General features: G+C 43.4%; 1 protein-coding gene across 1 annotated transcript; it reads right to left on the reverse strand.

Annotated features, from left to right (window-relative positions):
- Positions 1–14,022: 14,022 nt before the first annotated feature.
- LOC130719394 (uncharacterized) lies at positions 14,023–14,541 on the reverse strand. The gene has a single exon (XM_057570018.1). It carries the CDS (start codon positions 14,539–14,541, stop codon positions 14,023–14,025), a length of 519 nt encoding a protein of 172 aa, XP_057426001.1.
- Between the last annotated feature and the right edge of the window lie 578 nt (positions 14,542–15,119).

Here is a 15,119-nt window from a genome sequence, read left to right on the forward strand (position 1 = left end):
AGAGGCTTCCACTTGCTTTCTCTTGGTCTTCTTCTTCCTCTTGACTTTGCAGTAGCAGGGTTAACCTCAACTTTTGTTTCTATCAATCGCATTCTCTTCAAAGATGTAGGAGTGAAGACATCACCAACAATTGTTGTTAGGTCTTCTATGCATCCAGCTTTGGTCTTAGCAGATATCAGTTTTCTCTCAATGAAGAAGTCAGATAGTAATCTGCCAAAAGGTATGTATTTGATGGCATACTTTGGTGAAGCAGTAGTCCTTGACTTTTTGATGCACTCCATCAGATAGGAGAATAGAAAGTAAGGCAGACAGACTTTGGTGTGCTCCTTGATGAAGAAAAGCATCACCTTATGAGTGAAATTGATGTAATCTGGAGAGCTTCATTTTGATCATTGATTCATGCAGTTCAGAAGGATCTTGTTCCAGATTCTCAGGTCAGGATGAAGATCCTTTGTCTTGCAATCAGTTTTGCCCGGTCTCCATGTAGAGTATAAGGCCTTGTTGACCTTCTTCTTGGTACTTGTCTTGACTTTTAACTCTTGCAACTGAAATCTGTAGCCACGACTTGTATCTGCACCCAGAAGTCTTGCAAAAGACTTCTTTGAGATGATGATCCTTTTTCCCAGAACAAAAGACACAACCTGATACTCGTTGCAATCAACATGCTTCCAAAATTCCTTCACCAGCTAGTCATAGACAGGACCATGTAATCTATGGAAATATCCTTCCCAGCCTTGAGCCTATACTTCAGGACGAAGATCAACCCCATTAGCAGCAATGTTGTCTAGGTCGAAACGCCATTCAGCAAGAACTTGAAGTTCTTCTGGAGGGAAGACGCATGTAACTGCACAACTCCTTTGGGACAAAGGAACAACATCCTCAGCATCTTGGATTTGTGCTTGAGCACCCTCTATCGATCAGGGACGAAGAGCAGGACCTACTTGCCCTGTTGGAAGACCCACAACCATCCTTGGGAACACTCTTCCATCGGCTGAATCAGCCCTTTCATCGGAATCACCTCTTTCAGATCTCACCATAGTTGAAGGTTGGAGGTTTGGGTAGAAGAGGGACGAACGAGAGAGAGAGAGAGAGAGAGAGAGAGAGAATTGAAGAAGATAAGGGTTTTTGCAAACAGGAGAGAGAGAGAAGCAAATAACACAAGTGATGGAGAACGTGTGTGCGTAGTGGTTTTTAGAAAGTAACCGTTGTTGATTGTAAAACAAAAGTAAAATCAACGGTTGAAAATTAAAGACATCATTATGAACAGCTAATACACAAAACACACGGTGGAGAATAAGTACATCTACACTCATTACAACAGATTATCTGAAGGGCACAAGGAACGAGGCATCAGAATGAACTGACACGCGTTTACTGTCTTGTCTCAGAGTAAGCACCAATGGGTACTCAGCATCTGACTAAGTTACCTTCTGAACTAGACAACTTCTGATGAGGAAGCATCATAGTCAGAGGTTTTGATCCATCTTCATACTGGACAAAAGTCCATATTCAGATTTTTCCGTATAAAGTTAAATCTATCCTCTGCTAAGGGCTTTGTGAAGATATCTGCCCATTGATGGTCAGTATCAACAAACTTCAGAAGAAGTACGCCCTTCTGAACATAATCTCTAATAAAGTGATACTTTACCTCAATGTATTTTGCCCTTGAATGTAAGATTGAATTCTTACTGAGTGATATTGCAGCAGTATTATCACAATAAATTGGAATGTTGCTCTCAAGGATTTGATAATCCTCTAGCTGATGTTTCATCCAGAGCATCTGAGTGCTGCAAATAGCTGCTGACATATATTCTACCTCCGCAGTGGATAGTGCAATAGTAGACTACCTCTTGCTTGCCCATGAGACTAAGTTACTTCCCAGAAATTGACAATTTCCAGAAGTACTCTTCCTTCCAGTTCTATCTCCAGCATAATCAGCATCACAGTAACCTGAAAGCTTATACTATGATGTTTTCTTATACATCAAGCAAGGGTTAGTGGTCCCTTTCAGATATCTGAGAATTCTCTTACCAGTAGTTAAGTGAGTTTCTCTTGGATCTGATTGGAATCGAGCACATAAATGCACACTAAACAGAATCTCTGGCCTAGATGCAGTTAAGTATAGAAGTGAACCTATCATTCCACGATAGTTCTTCTGACATACTTTTCCACTGGCATCTTCTTTCTCCAGAATGCATGTAGGATGCATAGGAGTCTTAGCAATTGTTGATTCTGTCATATTGAACTTCTTCGGATGTTCCTTTGTGTACTTGCTCTAATGGATGTAAGTTGCTTCTGGTTTTTGATCAACTTGTATTCCCATAAAGTACTTGAGTTCTCCCATCATACTCATTTCAAATTCAGCCTGCATCATTTCAAAAAATTCCTTGCAAAGAGATGGATTAGCAGATCTAAATATAATATCATCAACATAAATTTGCACAATAAAGATATCATCTTTGTAAGTTTTGCAAAAAAGAGTTGTATCTACTTTACCCCTTACAAACTCATTATCCAGAAGGAATGAGCTGAGTCTCTCATACCATGCTCTAGGAGCTTGCTTCAAACCATAGAGAGATTTCTTCAATTTGAAAACACGATCACAGTTCTTCTCATCTTCAAAACCAGAAGGTTGGTGCACATACACTTCCTCTGAGATGTATCCATTCAGGAAGGCACTCTTAACATCCATCTGAAGAATAATTATGTTGTGATTCACTAAGAATGAGATCATCAGTCTGATAGCTTCCAATCTTGCTACTGGAGCAAATGTTTCAGTATAATCTATTCCTTCTTGCTGACTGTAGCCTTGAGCAACTAGCCTTGCTTTGTTTCTGACTACATCTCCTTTTTCGTTCAGCTTGTTTCTGAAAGCCCATTTGGTTCCAATGATGTGAGCGCCTTGAGGTTTCTTGACAAGATTCCAAACATCATTTTTGGAGAATTGATTCAATTCTTCTTCCATTGCCAGAATCCAGTCTTTGTCTGGAAGAGCTTCATCAATTGACTTTGGTTCAATTAAGGATATCAATCCTTTCAGACTAAGCAGAGTCTCTTCAGAGGGTCTGAATGTTGATCTGGTTCTGACTGGTTCATCTTTGTTTCCCAGAATTAACTCCTTAGGGTGAGAGGCAACAATTCTGCTCTTCTTCTGAGGTTGTGAATCAGAGGGACCAACTTCCTCTGGAGAGTCTTCCTCTGGCTCAGCTTCCTCTGGAGCTTTGCCTTTATCAGAAACATTTATACTCATATCTGCAAACTTTTCAACTAGCTTTGACTGATCAGAGTCAAGCTTATCATCAAATCTAACATGAATAGATTCCTCAATAGTTTTAGCATCAGTATTATAAATTCTAAATCCTTTAGAACGTTCAGGGTAACCAAGTAATAGACACTTAGAAGATTTAGAATCAAACTTATGCAATCTATCCTTAGTATTCAGAGCATAGCAGACATAACCAAAAGGATGAAAATAAGAAATGTTGGGTTTTACTTTCTACCACAATTCATAAGGAGTCTTATTCAGAATTGGTCTGATAGAGATCCTGTTCTGAATGTAACATGTTGTGTTTACTGCCTCAGCCCAGAAGTGCTTTGCCATGTCAGTTTCTTGAAGCGTGGTTCTAGCCATCTCTTGAAGAGTTCTATTCTTCCTCTCAACAACACCATTCTGTTGAGGAGTTCTAGGACAAGAGAAATCATGTGCAATTCCATAGGAATCAAACAGACTTTCAAACTTGTCATTCTCAAACTCTCCACCATGATCACTTCTGACACGCATAATCCTGCAACCCTTCTCGTTTTGCACTTGGGCAATAAAGGTAGAGAACACAGAATGAAACTCATCCTTGCGGGATAGAAATTTTACCCATTTCCAGCGGCTATAGTCTTCAACAATGACCATCCCATATCTCTTGCCACCTATAGACTTAGTTTTCACTAGTCCACAAAGGTCGATGTGCAGAAGTTCCAACGGCCTTGAGGTGGAAACAACATTCTTTGCCTTGAAAGGGACTTTTGTAAATTTGCCTTTCTGGCATGCTTCACAAAGAGCATCTGAAGAGAACTTCAGAGTGGGTAACGAGAGCATTTGTCTGCTCCTTGAACATAAAAAGAGGGAACGAGAAGATCAAGAAGAAGTCGGTGAAGTGCTTCAAGCTGCTGCCTCCTCTTCTGACATCCATGAGAGTGAGACTCTGAAGGAAGAACTGGCTGCCCAGTTAGCTTCCATTAATCAGGACATTTGTCCTTTGCACCTTCAGCTCCTTTCTATGAAGGAATCTCGTGCCTTCTTATGTGTCTAGGAATTGTTCTTCTAGTTTTTTCTATCCTCTGTACTCATTTCCTTTCATTCATAATAACGTGCGTGTTATCTGCGTCAATTCCCTGTTGTTATTGTTTTTGTTTTTCGCTCTTTTTGCTTATGACAAAAAGGGGGAGTACATAAAATGGTTTTTGATAAACTTTTAATTTTGTTTATATAATATAAAACCAGTTGAGGAGAATAAGTATCAAATACTAATAGCACATAGATATTGCCAAGCGTCCTAAACAAGGAATACATTTTGTTCAATCTTCTGAACAAATATGCCTCTGACGCCTTATCCCAATACACTTGGACAATACTCTATGTTTCCATGTGATCTACGCAAGTTTTGAACCATCAATTTCTGATGAGTATAGATTCTTCTATGCGTATCTTCTGATCACATCACAAGACTCCGAATCTAGACTCTTCATCATTTCATCAAGTCATAGATTCAGGGGGAGTCAGGGGGAGACCCCAGCTCAGAATCAAGTGCAATCCTAGATTCAGAAGGAGCAACATAAACCGTTACACAAGGATAAGTTTAAACTTTGATCTCTTCTCTCTTGTGTATTCAGTTTATTGACTAAGAATTGTTCATCAAAATACTTGTTTTGTCATCATCAAAAAGGGGGAGATTGTAAGATCAAGATTTGATTAGTGGTTGCATCTCTATATTTTGATGATTACAATTAAGGTTTTTGAGGATGAACAATTATGGTACTCTAACGTTTGTCTTTTATAGTTGTGACAAACAGGTTCTGATGCTGACCCAAGCAGACCAAAAAAAGAGTTCTAAAGCTTATCATGTTCGTTCAGAACAGTGACAAATCCTTCAGAAGCTCTGAAGATAGAAGCTCTCAAGAGGTACTAAAGAACCGGAGTCAGAAGTTCTGAAGACCAGATGTTCCAGAAGGAACGGTCCTGAAGTAGAAGACTTAAGTTCTGAAGACCTGCAATAAGTTGGCTCTGAAGACCCAAGCTATTCTAGCTCTGGCGTTCAGAAGTTCTGAGGAACATGTCCAGAAGCAGAAGTTGCAAGGTCAGAGGATCCAAGCTTTCGTCTGACTCTGATCAGAAGCTTCACCAACGTCCATCTGAAGCACTCCAGATCACACTAACATATCGTCTGACTTTGCTGATATTCCTGAATTCATTCTAACCAATCTCTTAGCAATATTTCTTCATTGTTTTTGAACATCTGAGTTTACCATTAGCTTTTCAGAAGCATTTCTTGTAAACCCAAAACCTTTTACAAACACTTTGTAAAGTTCCTTAAGAGACCAAGTTTGGTCGGATCTTGAGAGGACTGAATCAAGTTTGGTTCAGTGTTTAGCTAGTCTTGAGAGGATCGGTTGATCAGCTTCTTGAGAGGATACTAGTGAGAAAATCAGTGTACTGTTAGTCACTTTGCAGGTTGCAAGTGCAGTTGTAACATTCATTGATTTTAGTGGAATGCCTTCATCAGAAGAAGGAAGAAATCACCTTCACGGGTGGACTGGATTAGCTTGAGCTTTTATCTCAAGTGAACCAGGATAAAATACTTGCGTGCTCTACTTCATATTCTTCATCACCTAGTTCTTATCTTTAAGTTTATCAAAACTTAAAAAGGGGAAACTTTTGTTTAAAAACTCTATTCAACCCCCCCCCCCCTTTTCTAGTGTTTTTCGCACCTTCAATTGGCATCAGAGCTCCGGTTCTGATTTATACACTTAACAGTGATCAGTGATCCAGAACCTAGTGTGAAAAACAACGATGGCCCAAGCCAATAATTCCGCTGACAACAACAACAACAACCATCTCAGAGCACCACTCTTTGATGGTGAAAAGTTTGAGTACTGGAAAGATAGAATCGAAAGTTATTTCCTTGGCACTGACCCAGATCTCTGGGATATGGTCATGGAAAGCTATACCGATCCAGTAGATGCTTCAGAAGTGAAGATCCCCCGTACTGAAATGACGGACGCTCAGAAGAAGTGTTTCAAGGATCATCACAAGGCGAAGTCCATGCTGTTCAGTTCAATATCATATATTGAATATGTGAAGATCTCTGACAATGAAACAGCAAAATCTATCTATGACTCCTTGGTCATGACGCACGAAGGAAATGAAGAAGTCAAGGAGACTAAGGCTCTTGCTCTCATAAAACAATATGAGCAGTTTCAGATGGAATCTGGTGAAACCATTGAGGAGATGTACTCAAGGTTTCAAACTCTGATTGCTGGAATCAGAGTGCTAAACAAGAGTTGCTCTACTGGTGATCATGTCAAAAAGATCATCAGAAACTTGCCTAAGGAGTGGATGGCTTTTGTCATTGTACTGAAACTTTCCAGGAATTTGAACTCCTTGAAGCTAGAAGAGCTTGTGAGTCATCTCAGAAGCCATGAGATTGAACACAAAGAGCACAAGCCTCAAAGGAAAGACAAATCTATTGCTCTTAAGTTAAAATCTGACAAGGCGAAAGCCTACCAGGCAGAAGAGGAAGATTCCTCTGAAGAATTATCAGATGCTTCTGGTGATGAAGAGCTATCTCTTTTCACAAAGATATTGAGCAAGCTCTGGAAGAACAGACAAAGCAAGGGCAAAGGAACGAGGAAAAGTAAGGGAAGATTTGAATCTTCATCTGATCAGAAGAAGTCCTCTGGGAAGGAAGTCACCTGCTTCGAGTGCAAGGAATCTGGGCACTACAAGAGTGACTGTCCCAAGCTAAAGAAGGACAAGAGACCAAGAAAAGTCTTCAAGAAGAAAGCTCTTGTGACATTTGATGCAACTGACTCTGATGAAGCTGAGTCAGAAGAAGATGAAGCTGTGGAAGCTCTGATGGCTACCACTAGCAGAGATGCTGAAGCACAGGATGATATGAGAGCTTCAGAAGATGACTCAGACTCTGAGAATGACGATGAGGTATTCTCTAATTTTTCTCCATCTGAGCTAAGAACTGCATTATCTGAAATAATGGAGAAACATGATGTGCTGTTAAATAAACATAAAGAACTTAAAAGAAAATATGCTGTTAAAACTAGTTCATGAGAAGTTCATGAGAAGTCAGTCTCTGGACTCATTGAAGAGAACTATTCTCTTAAAAATGACAACTCTTTTCTTCATGCTAAAAATGCCATGCTAGAAGATCAACTTGCATCATCTGATGTTAAACATGAAACTCTATATGAGAAAGCGTTTCAAAGGTTCCTAGCCAAAGGCATAAACAGAAGTCTTATGGCTTCAATGATCTATGGCATAAGCAGAAATGGGAACAGTGGTCTTGGCTACTCCCAACCTATGAGAAGTGAGCCATCTGAGCCCAAACGCGAACCTTTGCATAAGCATTTTGTTCCCGCTGGTACTGTTATTCCAGAAAAGGTTACACCCAAGGTGGTAAAACCAAAAGGGGAATTTAAACTTGATATGTCTAAATATTATAATCAAGTCCCCTTGTACTATCCTCCTGTTTCACCCAAAGTTCCGAGAACTTCTGGGAAAATTAACAAGAAAGGACCTAAGACAGAAATTGTAACGCCCCGATTTCTCGTGCGTCACGGAAAACCGGATATCCACTTTCACAAAGAATTTTCGTCGTTCAATTAATTATTCTTAATTAATGACAAACCATTCATTATTACGAAAACCTCGAATGTTAAACCTCCTTTGTACTCCAATTGATCGTAATAAATAAATCATGGGCGAAGAATGAAATGAAACGTGGGTTCTATTAGCAGAAGATAAACTGTTTGAACCGGAAATGAAATAAAATAGCAAAATGAGACACTCGCCCATGCGAGGCCAATTATTCAAAATTAAGGGTACTCAAATATCCCCAACCGTTACAAAACTGAGTTGATAAAAGTAAATAAAATATCTCGGCACGAAGCTCACTCCGCCCCAAGGATACCCTCAACTCTCTTCTTGGCGTCCCTCCCTTCTGGATTGGTAGGGTCTCCATCAGAACCCTCAAGCCACCCATTCCGCTGCTCCTTGGCCGGCGCTTGAGGCTTGGACACTACTTCTTCAGATGGGTCGAGCTCCACAGAAGAGACCCTCGAACCATCATCCTGGGGAATCTGAAATCGTGGAGGTGCGTAGGGCATACGAATGGTTCCTCCATGTACGCGCTGGACCTCCATCACCCCTCCATACACGTCATAACTCGTCAACTCCGCGCCGCCGACATAAATCCTCCGAATCCCGGACGTGTCGGCCATCCAGGCTCGGTCTTCCTCCTCATTGAGGAGTTTCAGCTCCAGAATGTGGACTGACGACTGTGAAGTCAGCACCATCTACCCGCCCCCAAGTAAACACATAGCAAACAAGCAAGGGTCAGGTCTAAAAGAAAACACATAATACAATAGATATAATGAGACAACTTCCACAATTTTAAAAAAGTAACTATCTCTTTTACATTAAGGCTTAAGATGTTAGTTAGTCATCTATCGGTTCCTCACTTCACACAACCCACCAAATCTTCCATGGCCATCTTCGTGCTTCCGCAGAGGCACGGTTATCACGGTGACCGCAGTCAACCAAATCACGTGGAGCCGCAATGATCCACAAAAGTTCACGGTGACCGCAGTCAACCAAATCACGTGAAGCCACACCGGCCCACAAGGTTCACGGGAGACCACAGTCAACCCAAATAACTCCCTCGCGTGCAAGCCCATCGTTCTCATGGACCATAGTCAACCTGACCTATGTCCGCTAATTAATTCGCTTGCAAACGAGTTATAATCACATTCACTTTGTATTTAGGGCTCTAAAGTCAGTCCTAGAGTCTTCCCAACTTTAATAACAATATTAAACATGACGACAAAAGATATCCACAACACCAATGGGAATTACAGCTAGGTGAGCGACCCATGGTTCCTCAGTCAGGCAATATTCATATAGCATAGGTATTCATAATCATATTCTCATGCTTCTCATACACATAACTCATGCCAAATTATTCAAGCAAGACTCAACGACTTGAGCATGGAATCAAAGAAAGAAACACTCCGAACCCCTTGAAATAGGGTTCGGCCGAACCCACTTTAGGCTCTAGGGTTTCAAAAAAAAAAAAAATTTCTTCCTTTCATTCCATACAAGCCTTTGTCCAGCCCCAACATCAACATTTTCACCCAAGAATTCCAGAATTAAACATTCTTCATTAACCATGTTGAAACAAGCACAATATGATCCCAAATTAGCAAGTAGTCATGGGATTTATGCATGAGATCATAGCACAATAGCAAGCACATCAATTGAAGGTTATTAGGCATGTATTTCATGGTACAAATTTCCAGCAACAAACATAATAGCAAAACGTCATGGAACAGCCCTCAAAATCAATCCATATTTACAACAAAACATGGCTATACTACCTAGATAAACTACCCTTCTTCTGTACAGTTCCCGTGGCAACTACCATTCACTTGGCATATTGTCTTATGTTCATAAGAGAGATAATAATTACAGCATAGCCATATATAGCATCATGATAAATTCCCAGCAAGCACATCACCCAAACCTCATAAGAAAAACATCTATAACTCAATATGATTCATGGTAAAGCATGGCAAGGATCCCTATAATCTACCCCTCCTAGGACCAGCCCTTACCTTTGTCCTTAGGCTTGAAGAAAAGATGAAAGTGAAGAACAAGGTTCTGGTTTCTCTCCTCTTCTCCCACGCGTGACCTTCCTCTCTCCCTCTCGCTCGCAAACTCCTTCTCTCTCTTGCGCGAACACGTCGACGGTGGTGGGGCTTGGGACGGTGGTGGGGCTTGGGACGGTGACGGCTAGGGTGCAAGGGGAAAGTTTCTCTCACTCTTTCTCCTCTGTTTTACGTGTTTCAGAAGTGCTCAAGGTTTCTTTCTTCAGAATAGTGTGAAAAGAAACCCTTTCCCTCCCAAGACCCTACATAGCCCGCGTCCCCTCTCTCCCTCTCTTCGGCTAGGGTTTGTTTTCTTTCAAGCCCAACCCAAGTCAAAACCCTTGACCCCATCACTTAAGAACTTACTCAGGCCTGAAACTAATCAAAAACCTCAGCCCTTTTTAGTAATATCACGATCACACTCGGAATTGAAAGGAAACAAATCAATTAAATTCGCTGGTACTGTACAGCCAGGACCATCGTCACTAAACCGATGATATCTCGAGCTACAGAGGTCGGAATGACCTGATTCCACTTCGAGAATTTTCTAGACTTAAAGGGCTACAACGCTCATGAAGGAAGTTTTCCCCAATGAAGTCGTTAAGACCCTCTAAAAATTCACACAAGTTGACAGTTCTAATCTGCCAGTTATCAAACATAGCCAAAAACTTCAATTTTATTCAAACTTCCATAAAATTTGTTCCAAGTTGAACTTAGGGCCTTACAATACCACCCCCCTTAAAATAGTTTCGCCCTCGAAACTTAAGGGTTTACAAATAAATCGGGGTGTGATTCCCGCATCTTATCCTCTAACTCCCAGGTCGCGTCACCAGTCTCTTGGTTCCACACGACCTTCACTAAAGGCACCTCCTTGCTTCTTAAGCGCCTTACACTTCGGTCGACGATCTTGATGGGCGGCACCTCCATTGTCAGATCATCTCTCAGTCGTATGTCGTCTGGCGTAATCACATGCGAATCATCTGCCATGTACTTTCGCAACTGCGACACATGAAGAACGTCATGGATGTTGGATAGAAACGGTGGTAGGGCGATCCTGTACGCCACCGGTCCAACTCGCTCCGTGATCTGGTACGGCCCAATAAACTTCGAAGTAAGCTTCTTGGACTTGATTGCCCTTCTGACACCTGTCATCGGGGTAACCCGCAAGAAGACATGGTCTCCGGCCTGAAATTCCAACTCCTTTCGTCGGTTGTCGGCGTAACTCTTTTGGCGACTCTGCGCGGTTCTCATCTTTTCCTGAATTCTCCTAACTTCCTCGGTGGTCTGTTGCACCAAATCCGGGCCAATCACCAAATTTTCTCCATCTTGATGCCAGCATAAGGGCGTACGACACCTCCGACCGTACAAAGCTTCGTAAGGTGCCATGCGGATGCTCGCATGGAAACTATTGTTGTAAGTGAATTCGATCAATGGCAGCATCTCATCCCAACTGCCCTTGTGATCCAACACACAGGCCCGTAGCAAATCTTCCAGCGACTGGATTGTCCTCTCTGTCTGCCCATCGGTTTGGGGATGATAGGCAGAGCTCAACCTCAACTTAGTTCCGAGGGCCTGCTGCAAGGCTCCCCAAAAGTGAGAGGTAAACCTCGGATCTCTGTCTGACACGATGCTGGTCGGTACACCATGTAGACGCACAACCTCAGCCACATAAATCTCCGCCAATTTCTCCACCTTGTACTTCAGGTTGATCGGGATAAAATGAGTGGTCTTTGTCAAACGATCAACAACAACCCAAATTGCATCGAACTTCCTCCGAGTTAAAGGTAACGCCGTCACGAAGTCCATAGAAATACTGTCCCACTTCCACTCTGGGACATCTAGTGGTTGCAGCTTCCCTGCGGGCTTCTGATGCTCTACCTTCGCCTTCTGACATGTCAGGCAAGTAGAAACATACTCAGCAACCTGCTTCTTCATCCCAGGCCACCAGAAGTGAAGTTTCAAGTCCTGATACATCTTGTTCATTCCGGGATGGATACTCAGTCTACTTTTGTGTCCTTCATCCAAGATCAATCTTCTCATCTCTGCATCGTCAGGCACACATATCCGTCCCTTGCATCGCAGAATATTGTCATTCCCAATAGAGAACTCTGGTGCCTTTCCCTGAGTCACACGGTCTCGCCACTCAGCTATCCCTTCATCAGTCTCTTGTCTAGACTTGATCTCTTCCAAAAGTCCACTTGACACCGTCACCATTCCGAAACTCAGCCTTCCTGGTGCGAGCTTAACGTCCAAGCTCAGATCTCGGAAAGCCTCCAACAGTTCTAACTCCTTGACCATCATTGAGGACACATGTATAGCCTTCCGGCTGAGAGCGTCGGCTACGACATTGCTTTTCCCCGGGTGGTACCGTAGAGTGAACTCATAGTCCTGAAGGAATTCCATCCACCTCCGCAGCCTCATGTTCAGATCCTTCTGATCAAATAAGTACTTTAAACTCTTATGATCGCTATAGATCGTGAACGTACTGCCATAGAGATAGTGTCTCCAAATCTTGAGAGCATAAACTATAGCAGCCAACTCCAAGTCATGTGTAGGGTAGTTCTTCTCATGAGTCTTCAATTGCCTTGAAGCATAAGCAATTGCTTTCTTATCTTGCATGATTACACACCCCAAACCATTGTGCGACACATCACAATACACGTCATAAGGTTCTCCTTCCTTAGGTAAAGCTAGTATGGGTGCGGTGGTCAGCCGCTTCTTCAACTCCTGGAAACTAGCCTCACACTTCTCCGTCCACGCAAACGGTTGATTCTTCTTTGTCAACTGGGTCAACGGCGAAGTCAACATTGCGTAATCTTTGACGAATCGCCTATAGTAGCCTGCAAGCCCGACAAAACTTCTGATGTCGCTTGCTGTCTTTGGTTGCTCCCATGACAGAATCGTCTCGATCTTGCTAGGGTCAACAGCCACACCCTGACTTGATATGACATGACCTAGGAACTTCACCTCTTCCATCCAGAATTCACACTTCGAGCCGTTAGCATATAGCTCCTTCTCCCGCAATACTCCTAGCACTTGACGCAAATGCTCTTCGTGTTCTTCCTTACTCTTCGAGTAAATCAAAATATCATCAATGAACACGACCACGAACTTGTCCGGGAATGGCCTGAACACTCTGTTCATGTAGTCCATAAACACTGCGGGTGCATTAGTAACCCCAAACGGCATCACAAGATATTCATAATGCCCGTATCGGGTCCTGAATGCGGTCTTCTGGATGTCCGATTCCTTGACTCGGATCTGATGGTATCCCGACTTAAGGTCTACCTTCGAGAAGATCACCGCTCCTCTAAGTTGATCCATCAAGTCGTCTATCCGAGGCATCGGATAACGGTTCTTCACTGTCACCTTATTCAGCTGCCGGTAATCCACACACAATCTGGACTTCCCATCCTTCTTCTTTACCAATAGCACAGGTGCACCCCATGGCGATACGCTAGGTCGAATGAATCCCTTTGAGGAGAGATCATCCAACTGCTTTGCCAACTCTACCAACTCCGCTGGGGCCATACGATAAGGTGCCATCGATATTGGTCCAGTACCGGGCACAATGTCAATAGAGAACTCCGTCTCTCTGACTGGTGGCAAACCGGGTACATCTTCGGGAAACACATCGACATACTCCTGTACCACCAAGATATTGCGCACATCACCATCACGTTTCGCTTCGGCAACGATAGAGTTCACATACGCCGGTGAACCCTTCCCCAAGTTGTACGAGTTTAAGTAATCCGTAACACCGGGATCTGGGAATACTACCGCCTTGTTAGCACAATCTAAGAGCACGTGATATTGCGCTAACCAATCCATTCCCAAGATCACACCCAGTTCTTTGAGCCCTAAACAGACGAGGTTCGCAAAGAACTTCCGATCCTCTTAAACCAACGGACATTGCAAGCATGCCGTGCGTGTAACTAGTCGATCAGCGGCAGGGGTTGTCACCACCAGATCGAAGGGTAGGTCAGCAGTCAGTAACCCTAACCTCTCCACACAGTCCTCAGCAATGAATGAGTGCATGGCACCCGAATCAAATAAAACCATTAGTGATGTCCCAGCAATAAGACACGTACCCTAGATAAGGTCATCAGTAACAGCGGCCTGTTCGCCAGAAATAGCAAAGACACGACCTGGAGCAGATGGTCGTCTCCCTCTGGCGGTATTCAGCACTGGCTCAGCTTTAGCAGCACTCGGGCAATTTCTCTCCACATGTCCTGGTTTTCGGCATCTCCAGCATACAATCTCCTTGCCACATTCATTAGCATAGTGTCCTTTCTCATTGCACTTGTAGCAGGTCACATCTTCCTTTGAAACAGGGGTTGCTCCCCTCACAACATTTGGCACTTGGGCAGCTGGGCGTTGGTAAGGCTTTCTCATTGGCGCCTTGCCCTTATCGAACTTCCCCACTGGTCTCTGTCCATTGAATCTTCCCGGTTGATTCTGTCCCGGGCGTACTGATCCTCCGTTCTCTGGGCGGCCTCTCTGCCTGTTTTCCATAGCCTCGACTTCACGGGCCTTCTCCACTAGCTGTTGGTAGACCCTGATTCCCAAAGGCCTCACAGCCTTCTCAATCTCATTCCTGAACCCTCGCATGAACCTGTTGCATAGCTAAGCCTCATCTACCTGGTTCTGGAAGAATCGAAAGTGTTTGGATAGGGCTTCCAAACGTGCAGCATACTCTCCCACAGAGGTAGGTCCTTGCCTCAAGCTGAGGAACCTGTTCTCCATTTCTTCCCTTGCTGTTTCCGGGAAGTACTTATCCATGAAAGCCTTTCTGAAGGACTCCCAAGTGATGACCTCATGGTTGGCCATCATCAGCTGTCTGGCACTACGCCACCAATACTCAGCATCACCCTTCAGCATAAAAGTGGCCAAGTTGACCTTCTCGGCATCCGGGGTATGGAGTGCCTCAAAGATCTTCACAATCTCCTGAACCCATAGATCAGCCTTTTCGGGTTCAGCTTCTCCTTGGAACTTGGGCGGTGCGTGCCGGTTGAAGTCTGTTCTCATGCGAATCTGATCTTGAGCCAATTCCCTCTGGGCTCGCTGAGCTCTTCGAGCTTCCTCCTCTGCTCTCCTATTATTCTCTTCTGCCTCTCGCTGAGCCTGGGCTGTAGTCTGGGCAGTAGTAACGGCGACTTGCTGGGCGACGACCTGCGCCAGCTAAGCCA

This window comes from Lotus japonicus, chromosome 5 (assembly GCF_012489685.1).
Source record: "Lotus japonicus ecotype B-129 chromosome 5, LjGifu_v1.2".
NCBI lineage: Eukaryota > Viridiplantae > Streptophyta > Magnoliopsida > Fabales > Fabaceae > Lotus > Lotus japonicus.

Bases quoted from the DNA above. Each gene is read 5' to 3' on its own strand.
- LOC130719394 (XM_057570018.1), bottom strand. From the start codon at position 14,541: ATGCGAGGGTTCAGGAATGAGATTGAGAAGGCTGTGAGGCCTTTGGGA.